Source organism: Electrona antarctica, assembly GCF_951216825.1.
Source record: "Electrona antarctica genome assembly, chromosome: 8".
Classification (NCBI taxonomy): Eukaryota; Metazoa; Chordata; class Actinopteri; order Myctophiformes; family Myctophidae; genus Electrona; species Electrona antarctica.
In genome coordinates this window covers 48,825,751-48,841,781 of record NC_136789.1, presented here as the reverse complement: position 1 = coordinate 48,841,781, position 16,031 = coordinate 48,825,751, and the positions used below count along the sequence as shown (strand labels likewise).

Below are 16,031 nucleotides of genomic sequence, written 5' to 3'. Positions count from 1 at the left end.
ACAGCTGTTCTGCTAGTGTGTCCACTGCTGCTGTGACGTCAGCATCCAGAGGAATGTAAACACACACGAGGATGAACGCATTAAACTCACGTGGGGAATAGAATGGACGACAGAGAATGAAGAGAGATTCAATTGTAGTAGAACAGTGTTGATGAATCACTGTCACGTCAGAACACCAGCGATTGTTCACAAAAAACATTAATCCGCCTCCACGCGACTTGCCAACCGCCTCAAAGTCTCTGTCAGCTCGAAACGCGGAAAAGCCCTCCAGCTGTACAGCCTCGTCTGGGACTGCCGGCGTTAGATGGGTCTCTACTAACGCGAAGAAAGCCGTGGAGTGGAAGTCATTATTCCTTGAGACCAACAACCGGAGTTCATCCATTTTATTGGGTAGAGAGTTCACGTTTCCAAGGAATATACCTGGGAGTGGTGGACGCGATCCTCTCCGGCGTAGACGAGCCAGGCAACCTCCTCTTCTTCCCCGTTGCCTTCTAGTCCAACGCACGGCACTGGCGAAGAACGCCGTCCCTCGCACCAGGATATCCAATATATCCGTGGATCGGGTGAGTAATATTGGTAAAATGCCTGGTGGTGTTGAACACCCAATGTGCAGAAGCACTTATTTTGTGTAAGAAGTTAAACAAGACACGTAAACAGAACAGGACAGACAAAACACAGCACACGCCAACACCACAGCAGCCCTAGACGGCGCCATCTTGGCTGCACGCCCATCAAGTATAATTTATGCTCCGTCCCGTGATGGTGTCGCGCACGCAGACCTCTACGCTCACGCGATGCGATGTGAGCTTGTATATCAGCTGTTCTCTGTGCGCAATACTGTTGGGCTTTGAAGTATAAATGTCTCCTAGGGTGCATCTCACTAGCCAACTCACAAGAGGAGGTTGAAAGGACTGAAACCAGCGCTCCCCAAAACAACAGGTTTGGAGATCTGTTGGGAATTGATTACATGAAACAGTCATACGTGCGCCCAGTCCCAATGTTTGTAAACAAATAATTGGTCTATAAAGAACTGACAATTGCAAATACTCCAGTAAAGTATACGTACAGTATGTAAATGTATTCAGTTACTAGTGACACCACTGCTGCTGGGAACCTCTGATAATTTGTAATAATTACAGAGGTGATTTGTTATCTAATATCTATATATCTTGTGAATCGACCAGGTCTGTTGGACACATTAACTGTTTTTGTACAGTGCTTTGCAAAGGTGTTGATCATTTACAATTTCAGTCTCATAGCACTATAGACACTAGACCTACCCCCTGCTAAGGCCTCAATCACACTGTCCAAAATATTGTTTTTGTTCGTCATGATTTGTCACGACTCGAGTTGGTTTTGTATGACGCTTAAAAGGTCTTTAAATAAATACGTTTTGAAATGTCTATGGGGAAAATGCATTGGGAATTATTTCCTGGGCCTGGTGTCGTCATGAAAGGGGGCGGGACTGCGACGCTCTATAGATTAGTGTGTGGAGGGGTGGTGTACGAGGTGCTCAGAGAAGTTTGGCGCATTTATTTAGGTAGCAGTGTACATTATTGTCCTCATGTCTCTCTGTGTTGTTTGTGTTTTCTCCACTATAGCAGTGTCATGGCAGCCTGCAGCATGAAGGATGCGTTGTGTGTGTTTTCTCCACTATAGCAGTGTCATGGCAGCCCACAGCATGGAGAAGCCAGTATGTCTGATAGAGAGTGACAGTGAAGGGAGTCTCCGTGTGGTTCCCAGTGCTCTGAAGATTTTACAGCAGATCGAGCAGAAAGTGGTGGTGGTGTCAGTAGTGGGTCCGTACCGAACCGGAAAGTCCTACCTGATGAACAGGCTGGCTGGGGCAAACAAAGGTGAGCTTTTTCATTATAAGGTATACGTCTAATTCCTAAGGCATACACACATACTCACAGTGTGTGTTCCAAAGTCCACAAAATAGAAAATCCTACTTCAGATCATTATCACTAGATAAAAGCTATCTTTTCTTGGACATCAATTTGGTATTTCTCTTTAGGATTCGCTATCAATAGAGCACCGAAGTCTGACGTCAATATTGGCAGAGGGCGCTGTTCCCAAGGTTCAGAGGGCGCTGTTCCCAGGGTTCAGAGGGCGCTGTTCCCAGGGTTCAGAGGGCGCTGTTCCCAGGGTTCAGAGGGCGCTGTTCCCAGGGTTCAGAGGGCGCTGTTCCCAGGGTTCAGAGGGCGCTGTTCCCAGGGTTCAGTGGGCACTGTTCCCAGGGTTCAGAGGGCGCTGTTCCCAGGGTTCAGAGGGCGCTGTTCCCAGGGTTCAGAGGGCGCTGTTCCCAAGGTTCAGAGGGCGCTGTTCCCAGGGTTCAGAGGGCGCTGTTCCCAGGGTTCAGAGGGCGCTGTTCCCAGGGTTCAGAGGGCGCTGTTCCCAGGGTTCAGAGGGCGCTGTTCCCAGGGTTCAGAGGGCGCTGTTCCCAGGGTTCAGAGGGCACTGTTCCCAGGGTTCAGAGGGCGCTGTTCCCAGGGTTCAGAGGGCGCTGTTCCCAAGGTTCAGAGGGCGCTGTTCCCAGGGTTCAGAGGGCACTGTTCCCAGGGTTCAGAGGGCGCTGTTCCCAGGGTTCAGAGGGCGCTGTTCCCAGGGTTCAGAGGGCGCTGTTCCCAGGGTTCAGAGGGCACTGTTCCCAGGGTTCAGAGGGCGCTGTTCCCAGGGTTCAGAGGGAACTGTTCCCAGGGTTCAGAGGGCGCTGTTCCCAAGGTTCAGAGGGCACTGTTCCCAGGGTTCAGAGGGCACTGTTCCCAGGGTTCAGAGGGCGCTGTTCCCAGGGTTCAGAGGGCGCTGTTCCCAGGGTTCAGAGGGCGCTGTTCCCAGGGTTCAGAGGGCGCTGTTCCCAGGGTTCGTTTATGCAAATAAAACACAGTTCTTATATGAGGCAATGTAAGATCCCCCATCTTACATCGCCTCATGTTCTGTTTTATTTGTATTATAATCCCCATAGGGGGATCTTAGATCGCCTCATATAAGAACTTTGTTTGAAAAATAAACAAATCATCCCGGCCGTTTCACTCATATGGATATGATGAATCAACTGACTGAGAGAAAACGCTATTGTTACTGCTGCTGAATTTGTTACATTTTGGCTTGATTCTTCAATTCTTATATGAGATGATTTTAAAGGAGCATTCAGTGATTTGGGTGATTTGGAAAAGCCCCCGGTCCACCCTGGTAACAAGATGTGCACATGGTCAGCACACTCTATAGTAGGGAGGATTATCACAACAAAACAAAAAAAGTGATATTTGATTTAAGTGAAATCACTGAATATACCTTTAAGATGACCCCGTCTATAAGGATAGTCTAGAAATATTTTTCATGAAATTAAGGGGCCAAGCCTGAAGGGACTTACGGGTATTTGGTCCCTTATTGTATTTATCTGTTTTTTTTTCTTCTCCTTCCGCCAAAAATAGCAGTTCTGACTTAACACTAGCACGTCGGAGCGGTCTTTCTGACCGATTTTGACATTTTTAAGTGGATTTTCTTTGCCCATGAAGTCCTGAGAAAGTTCCCCTTGCATGACCTTTTCTAAATGTTCGATTCAAATCATCTCTGTTTTTTTTCCCATCTGAAACGTTTTGTAAATATGATTTTAGACATACTTATACCTACTATGACTGAACTTTTTCGGTCACATTGACCGCCGTCCCCCATTCTTCCCCCGCAAGCAGTGAAGTTTCACACCTCCCGACAGCTGGAGACGGCATTGTTCATTTGCATTTCAACTGCCACATGTAGGCAAACTTACAAGACTAAATGTTGTTTTAGAGGTTATATTTGTTAATAAGTTTATAGCATGGTCATGTTTGACACGACCGACATTTCCTTTCCTTGGAGCGAGAATGCTTGCCGATGCGCGATTCCAAATAAAAATGACAGTGTAAATCAGTCCAACCCGATAGACGTCCCGAACCTCTAAATGTTTTGTCAGTGAAAAGATAACAGTTCTGTCCGTCCTTCTTTGCCTGTAAACTTTTCTGCACGCGACCAGTGGAACTGATTTCCACGCATCACGGCTCTCTTTTTTTTCTCTCTCCCTCTCTCGTGGAGAGGGAGAGAATATGTTCATGGATCCAAGTAACTGACGGTGAGGTATGCGGAAGTGCATTTTAGATAACGCTGTAGCACTATTTGTGGCGGTGATGCGTCACATGACTTGATCTATCCTATGGTGTATATATAAACCGTGCTGCTATAAAACTTCTGCTACGGACCTCTCTGCTGGCACAATCAATCAAATATATATAAATTACATCGATCATAGGCAGCGGGTCTGTAAGGCTAGGCAAGGCTTAGCCTTCCCAAAAACCTACCCAATGGTAAAACAAAGTCGGACAGTGTTTTATCCGCTCCCAAACTTTTTCGGGAGAAATAAACAGACATTGTTTGTGACTTTATTTTTCGGAGGGCACGCTAAAACGAACAGTGTAAAAATGACATCAATGACATGAATCATTCCAACGCGATAGACCTCCCTCCCTATAATGTTGCCCCTCTATATAAAAATGACAATATATAACTCTAATGTCGTATTTCGTCTGACTCTGAGCAATGTGCCTGGCTCTGGCTATTACAATAACGTGTGGTAGCCTATTGTATTGTCTCAATACAAAGTCGGACAGTGCTGCGCAAGGGTATTCAATATAGCGCTCACATCGTCACTATAATTATAGTTTGGTAAACTGAAATGAAAAAGAAAAAATAACTTGAGTTGTCCTGTCAGTTGAAACTGCTGCCTTGAATTAGTTGGAATGTAACATTTAGAAGACAATGGCAAGCCGTCAACGGGTGCAGGGAGGTGTGAAGATCATTAGACGAGTGGGGGAGAGAATGGCCAATCAAATCGCACGAAAAACACGGTCATCCTGACCGTTAGCCGTCATAGTAGTAGAGAATTTATCTCAGACATGCTAGTGTTAAAGGACCACTTCACCACTTGTCAAACTGTCTTGATATAATATGTCCTCACTAATAATCATGATAAAATGGCACAATTTTTTTCTACTCTGTCTGTGTCCCATAGGAGGGCTGTGGGCAGTTCAGAAACCCGTCCACCAGTGACATCATCGTTAGGGAATCCAAGCGAATAGAAACTGCAGGCATCTAATCTAAAACAAATCTAAACATTTTTGTGAAAAAATATTGTTTAAAAAAATATCTGCCTTAACGATGATGTCACTGGTGGACGGGTTTCTGAACTGCCCACAGCCCTCCTATGAGACCCAGACTGAGTAGAAAAAAATCATGCCATTTTATCATGAGTATTAGTGAGGACCTATTATATGAAGATAGGTTGAAAAGTGGTGAAGTGGTCCTTTAACCGTGCAGGCGGTTTTCATAAAACTTGGCAATATGGTAGAGGGCTATACCAAACGGTGATGACGCAAGGCCCACAACCATTGGCCAAAGGGTGGCGCTATAGCACTTGATTAAGGCATAGCTCATGAATCATTTGACCGTCAGCAATGAAACTTTGATACACAACTTTCATGTTCTGACTTTTGATCTCTGACCTTTAGATCACCCGCCATTTTGAATTATATGAAAAGCAGTTAAAAGCTATCTTCTCCCGGGATCGTTGATCAAAATGCACCAACATGTCTACATGTGAACTTTGGACCTATATCGACCAAAAAATCGGCAGTACATTTTAAAAGTTAAAAAAATTAAGGTTTTGTGAGCCAATGAAAATAACAGTTTTATGGAAATCCTTCTGCCCCTAATACATGTATGCAGAGCCACATTTACAGTATGGTAGAGAGGTTGTAACAGTTAGATATTAGATATAAACAATTACTAATTTTAAATCACGGGTTGTCAATGATCTCCCTTTAAAGGTATATTCAGTGATTTCACTTCATCCAAATATCACTTTTTTTTCCTTTTTTTTTTGATAATCCTCCCTACCATAGAGTGTGCTGACCATATAAGGAGTTCCTCCCTGTCCCCAGTGAGCCCCTGGGGTCAAAAAACCCTAGTTTCAGTTTTGGTGGCGGGTGGCAAAGCCTTCATCTAATCAGGATGAGAGGGGCCTTCCTCCAATCATGATCGAGTGGGGGCACATGCTGTTGGCCTGTTGCACTTCCCCCCACTGCAGAGCGTGTGCATGTGCATATTTTGTTACCGGGGTGGACTGGGTGGTTTTCCAAATCACCCAAATCACTGAATGCTCCTTTAAGTTGAAATGCAAGGAAATAGCCTACAATACATAACATAAACAAGCAGCAAATACAGACAGAAACAAAGCTCACGTTTAGTACCCTTTTATCTCATCAAAGCAATGAATCAATATAATAATACAGATTACAAGACGCAAGTTTGCGTCTCGCACGCACCCACGCACACGCTTATTGTCTCGAGTAGTTCCGTATAGTGTTTCTTATTGTCTCCAGTAGTTCCGTATAGTGTTTCTTATTGTCTCCAGTAGCTCCGTATAGTGTTTCTTATTGTCTCCAGTAGTTCCGTATAGTGTTTCTTATTGTCTCCAGTAGTTCTCTATAGTGTTTCTTATTGTCTTCAGTAGTTCCGTATAGTGTTTCTTATTGTCTCCAGTAGCTCCGTATAGTGTTTCTTATTGTCTCCAGTAGTTCCGTATAGTGTTTCTTATTGTCTTCAGTAGTTCCGTATAGTGTTTCTTATTGTCTCCAGTAGTTCCGTATTGTGTTTCTTATTGTCTCCAGTAGTTCCGTATAGTGTTTCTTATTGTCTCGAGTAGTTCCGTATAGTGTTTCTTATTGTCTCCAGTAGTTCCGTATTGTGTTTCTTATTGTCTCCAGTAGTTCCGTATAGTGTTTCTTATTGTCTCCAGTAGTTCCGTATTGTGTTTCTTATTGTCTCCAGTAGTTCCGTATAGTGTTTCTTATTGTCTCCAGTAGTTCCGTACAGTGTTTCTTATTGTCTCGAGTAGCTCCGTAGGCCTATAGTGTTTCTTATTGTCTCCAGTAGTTCCGTATAGTGTTTCTTATTGTCTTCAGTAGTTCCGTATAGTGTTTCTTATTGTCTCCAGTAGTTCCGTATTGTGTTTCTTATTGTCTCCAGTAGTTCCGTATTGTGTTTCTTATTGTCTCCAGTAGTTCCGTATAGTGTTTCTTATTGTCTCCAGTAGTTCTCTATAGTGTTTCTTATTGTCTCCAGTAGTTCCGTATAGTGTTTCTTATTGTCTCCAGTAGTTCCGTATAGTGTTTTCCCAACAAAGTTTGTTACTCCACATGCTCCCTCCCGAACGTAAAGGTCCCTCCAAGGCAAAGTAAATCCAAAATAAACGTAAACCATTCTAGAAGCGAAAGTAACCCAACAGAATGTTTCGATACGCCAAAGGAGAAAACAAACAAGGATCCTTGCGGGATATCAAAATAAATAAAAGACGAACGATCTCACCAGTTTAGAAGAATGTCTCGAGCCTCTTCAAATAGCGCCAAATTAGCTCTGAAACCAGTCTTACTCCAATTGGCCAAAGGAAGGCGCTATAGCAATCGAAAATGAAACCTTTGAACAGGCATAACTAAAAGTGTGTACCGGTATGGAGCGGATGGTAATTTACGTCATGTTTGTAGTCATTAGGCAGGAAACCACAAGGCGGAATAAGAAGTACCCATTCCATTCATAATACTGATTCCACCTTGTGGTTTCCTGCCAGATGACTACAAATCATTGACTACAACATGACGAAAGTTACCATCCGTTCCCGAACGGATCATGAACCCGAAATGGAATGCTGCCCAGGCTAGTAGCAATACCACTGTAATACCGCTGTAATGCCAAAAAATGCCAGTCACAGTGAGTACTATAACTATAACTGCAGCCAGCGCTGTTGTTGAGCAGTCTGCACCGCTCAGTTCACACAGGTGTGATTTTTTTCTTATTGCTTGGCCCTGTCTTATCGCTGCTTGCAGCTATATTTTGGTTTGTTATTGTCCCATATTCCATCGTCCAGGATTCCCTCTGGGATCCACCATCCAATCCAAGACAAAGGGCATCTGGATGTGGTGTGTACCTCACCCCAAAAAGACTGACCACACTCTGGTGCTGCTGGACACAGAGGGACTGGGAGATGTTGAGAAGGTTGAGACACCATTTTGATTCATGTTCAAATCACGTTGCATTTAATAATTTACGTCAGAACCTGGGGGTTAGTGGAGTTGGACATTCACCCCACCACACTTATTCTAATACTACATAAAACATGACGTCCAAACAATGTATTGTGTTTTCAGGGAGATACGAAGCATGACAACTGGATCTTTGCCATGGCAGTTCTGCTCAGCAGCACCCTGGTCTACAACAGCATGGGAACCATTGATAATAAATCAATGGAGAACCTTCAGTATCCTTGACATTATTCACTCATTATTCACTCTTTTGCCAAGCTCAAGTATATTGTTTTGGGAATGCTTAAATGTTCTTTAATCTTTTGAAACATTTGAACCAGCCTCATGCTTATAGCTTGGTTGTTCCAATAGTTAGTCCAACCAATTGTAACAATCGGCCTTTTACATTGAAAGGATAATTATTGCTAAAGGAAAAAACAACGGGATCGTCGGGTTAACTCTGCGGTATTTTATATAGAAGCCACAAAAGGATGTTAAGCGGACAGAATGGCAAGCAATATACACACAGTTTACATTGGAAACAACCGGAATCAACAATCAATAATCACAACTCAACCCCCCTCCCAACCCAAATGGGTCCCAGTCCCAGCCAAACGTAAACAATAAACAAAGTTCATACGGCGTTAGCGGCACGCTACCGCACGCCCACGGTATTAAATAATAAATAGAAGGCTGCTCGCGTCGGTCCTCCTCTCCGCGTGCACGCGCACTATAGTCTCTTAAAGTTCCTATAATCCACACAGCATGAAGAGTCCGCTCCCGACGGCGTAGCGAGCGTTCGGGGTGCCCCTATGATACTCCAACAAGGACGAGATGTTTGGAAAGACCTCACCAGTATTGACGTGACGTCTCTGTCTGTCCCCACGCACACTGTGATCCAAACGATCAATAGTATCCAACGGCAGCAACAGCGCGTTCCTGTTCCCGTTGGTTCGTCTGTCCTTCCTCTTGGCTGCAGATATACACGTTTAAACCTAACGGTGATTTAAACGGTCGGCCTATCTGGCGCCATGGAGCTCCTCTCTGTCAAACCTAGGTTCGTTTGTCCATTTGAGATCCCATTCCCTGTGTCACTTCCTCTATAAATAAAGTTGGGTGACACCGCCAATCATTCAATTACCCCCTGTATCAGACCCGTACCTCATGTGAACCAGAAATGTTATAATTAACTGTAAAGTCACTCCACATGTACATACATCACACGTACATAATAACATGCATAGGTCAAGCAAATAAATACAAAACCATTATGTGCATTTGTCACACAATTACTAACACTATCCTAAACCCTAACCTCAGTTTTAACCGGCCACGTAGGTCACTAACCCTAACCTCAGTTTTAACTGACTTAAAACTTATGGGCAGTCCCCGGGAGGGGCACATCAATAACATTATTTCTAGCTCCAAACAGTGTTAAATGGTAAATAAATGGTAAATGGTGCATTTATATAGCGCCTTTATCCAAGGCGCTTTACATAGATTGTGCATTACATTCACCCATTCATACACCGATTGTGGCGGAAGCCATGCAAGGTACCAACCAGCACATCGGGAGCAATTTGGGGTTCAGTGTCTTGCCCAAGGACACTTCGACATGTAGACAGGAGGAGCCGGGATTCGAACCGCCGACCCATGGATCATTGGACGACCTGCTCTACCTCCTGAGCCACAGTCGCCCAAACCCTAACCTCAGTTTTAACCGGCCACGTAGGTCACTAACCCTAACCTCAGTTTTAACTGACTTAAAACTTATGGGCAGTCCCCGGGAGGGGCACATCAATAACATTATTTCTAGCTCCAAACAGCGTTTCAGGGACAGTTTTCCTATTAAACAAACATTTATTCAGTATTTAATACTAAATAAATGTATCTCATGTAGGCATGTCTGTCTTTACCTGCTCAATCTACCCTCCTGTAAAAAGGTTTACAAACAACAGTGTTGTGTGAGGTTCTCTTGTCATCCTTAACACCACCCCTTACAGCTATGTGACAGAACTGACAAAGAATATCAAAATTAAGTCCAAGGAGAAGGATGATGATTGTACGATTGTACGTTACCTTCCCTCCTTTGTGTGGGCTGTGCGAGATTTTTCACTCGATCTGGAGATCGATGAGACACCCTGTACAGCAGACGAGTACCTGGAACACGGTCTCAAGGAGATAAAAGGTTTCATGAACTGCTGAAAATGATTTGAATATAATTGAGATTTCAATCATTTAAACTATAGGCATCAGAAGGTCTTTACACTAAAAGGTATTGTGTTCTGTTCATTTTGCCAAAGGTGGGAAGCCGCAGTACAACGAACCCCGTGCCTGCCTTCGTAAATTCTTCTTGCCTCGCCATTGTTTTGTGCTTGAGAGTCCGGCCAATGCTAAGATATTGAAACGAATGGAGGAAGTGAAAGATGCTGAGCTGGAGCCAGAGTTTGTTAAACAGGCCAACAAGTTCACTGAACACATCTACACCGAGTCTGACACCAAGTTTGTCGGGGATGGCATAAAGGTCACTGGCAGATGTAAGTGGGATTTAAATAAATGTACACTACATTCACTGGGTATCTGGCATTTCTGTCAGCCAACAGCATTTGAGGAATTGAAATAAGTACGTGCTCACTTTACATTCTGACAAATGTATTGTGAAGAATATATTATGTGATATCATCAAATATTAGGCCTATATAAATATTTCAGTTTTTCATTAAAAATAATTACCTTTCATTTGTGTGGATTCATGACAGTATAACATGATATTAGTTATACCTGCCGGACTCTGTTGCTGTTGTAAGGTGATATTGGAATTGACTTGACTTTTGTCTGCTCCAGCATAAACATCAATCTCTGAACTATCATGACTAGTTGTAACAGACTTGCTGAATGGTTCTATCTTCCACAGTGCTTGGTCAGCTGGCAGAGACGTACATGAAAGCCATCCGTAGTGGAAAGGTTCCCTGTCTGGAAAATGCTGTGGTGGCACTGGCTGAGGCTGAGAATACCAGAGCTGTTGAGCAGGCCCGGGTCCTCTATGTACAGAGGATGAAGTCGGTATGCTTCCCCACCAACACCTTGGAGGAGCTGTCTGCAATCCATGCGTCCAGTGAGACGCACGCCCTGGCACTCTTCATGGAACGTTCTTTCAGAGATGACAACCAAGAATATCAGAAGAAACTTGTGGTATGTGTTCACCAGGCCGAAGGCATGGGGAGAGAGTATGTTTTGCACTCCGTGTGTGTGTGTGTGTGTCCGGTTTATGCCAAACTGTGCACACGCACTCCCTGGATGCCAATGACGAACCTCTGCCCCAACCCAAATATTCCACAACGGCCTGTTATAGCGCCCACATGAGGCTGATTTTGGCAAAACACATTTCTGTAGATTACTCGTACACATTGTATCCATACATCACACGATTAGGTATACACTATCTCCATAGTCATGTGATCAACACGGATCTTCATCATTTCCCATCTTCCATCCTGATTGGCAGTGTGCAATTTCCACTAGGCCGAGGACAGCATACCACTAATTTCTTTCCAAATCAGCCTCACGGTGGTGCTATAACAGGGCAATTCCTGTTTTTACCTATAACTGTATCGATCTGTGTACAACTTTGTATGCACACTCCCTAGAGGCCATGGAAAAACATTAACCTGCATCCCTCCACATCTGCCAGTTATAGCGCCACCATGAGGCCGATTTCTACAAAACACATTGTTTATATTAGTCGCACAGATGTCATCCAAATCTTGTGCAAATCGTTACACATGATCTCTGTAGTCATGTGATCAAGACGAGTCTCTTGGATTTCGCAGATTCTACACTGATTGGCTAAGATTGCCTTCCAAAGTTTTCAGGAGTGGCCCGTTTCGTACAAAATGCTGCAAATGTCCTGCTCATCCAGAATTCTATCCTCAGAGATGCTGTGATTGATCTGGCTCTGCATTTCCTCAACAAACTGAAGAAAATTGTTGCAAAAAACAAACAAACAAACAAACAAAAAAAATACATTTACAGAGTTTATATTACTCCTAAACATTTTGCCAAACATCACACATACTCCTATCCTCCTGGTGGAGACCTGTGCCCAGAATAGTCAGGTTCTTTATGTAATTTTGTAGGCTGAAGACGAAGATTTTTAAAACTATATATTTTTGGAAACCTTATAGCCTAACGAATCAGAAAATGTGTGTTGCCATTTTTTTCGAGGTCGGTAAAGCAGCCATCTTGGATCTTTAAAAATGGCTACTTTCAAAAACGAATTTCTCAATATCTCGCCTCCTAGATGACCTAAAATCAAGATTGCAGTGGTTAAATCTACATTTTTGGGGGCAAGGTATTTCACATTTTTACATGATATATCATGTAAAAATGCAAAATACCCACCTTGGGTAACCCCCTTTTTTAAATTTCTTCATTTGCCCTGCTATAAAAGGTTGGCCACCAGAAATAATATCTATGAATGAGTAGGAACACAACCTATATGGACAAACCAGTGAACTTGCTGCTGGAAATCCAATATGGCCGCCTCAATATTGGCCCCTATCAGAAAGTACAGTAGCTTTGGCAATAACTTTTGAACCAGATGGAATAGAAATGTCTATTTCATAATTTATGAGCATGAGAAACTCAATGGAATACTTACCTTTATGATTGGGTGTGTCTGGACCCCTAATTTGCATATTTCCAAGATGGACGCCACACAAAAATGAGTTTTACTGTGACTTTTACAGTGACAGTTGACCGTTATGGCAAAAAGTCTGCTTTTTAAGCAATTTGAGCACATTTGGTCAGTTTGAGCTTTCATTTCTATATTGACAATATGTCTGCAGTCATAATGTATGGTATTGTCATCTTCCCTCTGATTCTATCTAGTGTTGTGGGGATGATTGCAAAGAAAAATCAGAAAACGCCCACAATGTAACTTTAAGATGGCACACACCTCAGAAAATGCCCACAATGTAACTTTAAGATGGCACACACACACACACACACACACACACACACACACACACACACACACACACACACACACACACACACACACACACACACACACACACACACACACACAGTGTTATGCTTGTAACAGAACAAAATATAGACTACTTAGTGACAAACTGAGTGAAGCGGTGTTGAGGTTGCCTACAAAAGGTTCATGTTTACCTCTATGGTGCTGTCTTGCCTGCTTCTAAAGCCAATGGGCCTCATGCGCCAACCGTTCTTAAGAGGTTCTTAAGAGGAAATTTGTTCTTAGACCCACTTAGGAGGTTTTTAAGAAGGTTTTGGGATCCCTCAATCTTTTCTTAGCTGTGATTTGTTCGTAGGTAAGAACAGAATCTACGCACACTGTGGAGCACTCTTAGGGTGCCTTTTTCGTTCTTAAGTGCAATCTGAAAACATAAAGGGAAAACGGCGCCATCTGCATGATGCTCAAAGTTTGGTCTGAGGACCTCAAGAGGTCCTTGAGGAAGTTCCAGGCAGTCCACAGCAAAATATGGAATATTTTACCACTTTAATCCCATTTGAAACTTTGAAAATAGCCAATATACAAGCTCACAAACGCGTCCCATTACTGCCCATTTTGAGCTTGTAGATCGTCTATTTTCAAAACATTTTGATAAATCTTCAAAACATTACCCTAGCAGAAAATATTTTCATATGGGGGTCTGCAGAATGCATGTCAATTTGGGGGTCCTTGACATGAAAATGTTTGAGAACCACTGGTTTAGAGTTCACAACCCAACCCAAACAAACGCACCATACCCACCACATAACCCCCCAGTTGACTATTGTGAGATAAATAATAAAATACATTCATGAATATTGAAAATATTAAAATATTGAAATATTGAAAATGTGAAAATTTCTGTTCACACAGTATTATTGATTTTTAATGTTTGGAGTCTGGTGTTCCACCATATTTAGACTTTAGTTTAGGTATTCTTGACTTCACTCAACTTTATTTCTATGTGTGAGGTCCTGTGAGCTGCAATCACACACAGGTGTGACTGCAGGCAAGGCCATGGAGTCATGCAAAACTACACCCACCTGGGTGAACACAGGTAGGAAAGTGAATTCCCAATGCCTTATATGGGATTGGTGGGGCGGTTCCCTATGGTAATTAGGATGCTAATTAGGATATGTGGGGCGTCTACCTATGATAATTTGAATAAACTGGCACACCCCTTCAAGTTACGAGGATTTGGATTCATCATCATAAGAACATGCTTACGAACAATTCTGCCTACTTAAGAACATTTCATGAATCTGACTGGACTTCTCTTAGGGATTCACTTAGGAAGAAATGTAAGAGGAAAAGTTAGGAACTTATTGGCGCATGAGGCCCAATGATACTATGGTATGATGCTATTCACGGTCACTGTTGTCACTGATCCCGCTGCATCGTGTCTCCAGTTATTGGCAACGGCATCCTAAGTAGCATGAAATTACCTTCTTTGCACAGGAACAGTTTTTCTGGCAGCCTTTGATACAGCTGCAGGATATTGCATTGTTCATTGACATAGGTCAGGTTGGCTCGGTATGCAAGGGGGACTGCATTGCTATCACTGAGAGACGATCCATACTCTGTGAAAGAAGGATTATCTGGCATGGCGATGTGTGCACGTTCATCCATTATGGTTGCTAGAGCAGCTTTTCTCAGGTGCAGGTCAAAGGCATTCTCTGTTGTGTCCCTCCCACCTTACTCCGGGCAATAGAGACCATGTACACAGCAACAAGGGCCAAGGTTTTGACCCCAGATGGCAACAGCGAGGAGTTTGACATCTTGGCTGGGGTACTTCCTCTTAGTCATAGTCCTGGACTACGCGCTAAGGAAGGCTATCAGTGGACGAGAGCATGAGAGAGACACCCCACTGTCAGACAGACCTGACTACGCAGACGACATCAACCTGCTCTCCGACCACGTGGAACAAGCTCAGGAACTCCTGACAAGAGTGTGCGCCAAGGTTGGCCTTCGGCTGAATGCCAAGAAAACTGAAGTTATCAACTATAACATCCCTTTGGAACATCCACTTCTGACAACAACAGAAGGCACTGCTTTGAAGGAAGTCAAGGACTTCAACTACCTGCACGCATGGGTCAATTCAACAGAGCAAGATCTTAAAGTGAGGAAGGCACTTGCATGGAGGGCAAGAGAGACCTAGAGAGCTAGCAGCTTTCAGAGGGTTGATCTATTATTGAGGAACGTGTACACTCTAAGCTTACCCAAGGTCAAAATCCTCTGGGTGGTCAGCTTTGGATGTATATAAAGCAATTGTGAGGTTGGGCTAAAAACAGCCATAGACATCATGACAAATGTGAAGATTTTGGGCACATTTGGGCAAGTGGCTATGGCTGCTTTTAGCCCAAGGAGTGTATTTTGTGCAAAACTAATGCTTGGAATGGAATGGAATCATGAAAAACCCCTAGTTTGACATGTCACATGCTACTTAAAGCAAAAGGAAAATTTGACATTTTTGCCTGCCATATGATGTTAATGGTAGGGTCACAAGAAACCCCTATAAAAAAGATTGCCCAATACTAACAGCCGGTCAGCAAGTGGATTCATGTATGTATGTATATAGACAATATTTTAGGCCAATAAAAAAGACTATATACCAAATTTCCCGCTTTAAACAAAAGAAGCCTGTCGGCTGCCGGACTATAATACCATACATTATTTATGACTGCAGCCATATTGTCAATATAGAAATGAAAGTTCAAACTGACCATATGTGCTCACATTGCTTAAAAAGCAATCTTTTTGCCATAACAGTCAGATGTCACTGTAAAAGTCACAGTAAAACTCATTTTTAGGTGGCGTCCATTTTGGAAATATGCTAATTAGGGGCTGTTAAGGGAGGATTATGGTCTCATTATTTGTGATCAGCAGACAGAGTTGGAGGC

The 16,031-nt window shown here is 43.3% G+C and overlaps 1 protein-coding gene across 1 annotated transcript in view; it reads left to right on the top strand.

Annotated features, from left to right (window-relative positions):
- Positions 1-1,666: 1,666 nt before the first annotated feature.
- The window catches only part of LOC306928811 (guanylate-binding protein 1-like), a gene marked incomplete at its 5' end in the record, with an annotated part of 44,208 nt that continues 29,843 nt past the window's right edge, over positions 1,667-16,031 (top strand). Inside the window, 6 exons of the mRNA XM_079509082.1 lie at positions 1,667-1,856; positions 7,955-8,082; positions 8,235-8,344; positions 10,112-10,296; positions 10,412-10,645; positions 11,023-11,300. Of these exons, the coding sequence (XP_079365208.1) occupies positions 1,667-1,856; positions 7,955-8,082; positions 8,235-8,344; positions 10,112-10,296; positions 10,412-10,645; positions 11,023-11,300 (1,125 nt within the window). The remainder of the gene's footprint in view (positions 1,857-7,954; positions 8,083-8,234; positions 8,345-10,111; positions 10,297-10,411; positions 10,646-11,022; positions 11,301-16,031) is intronic.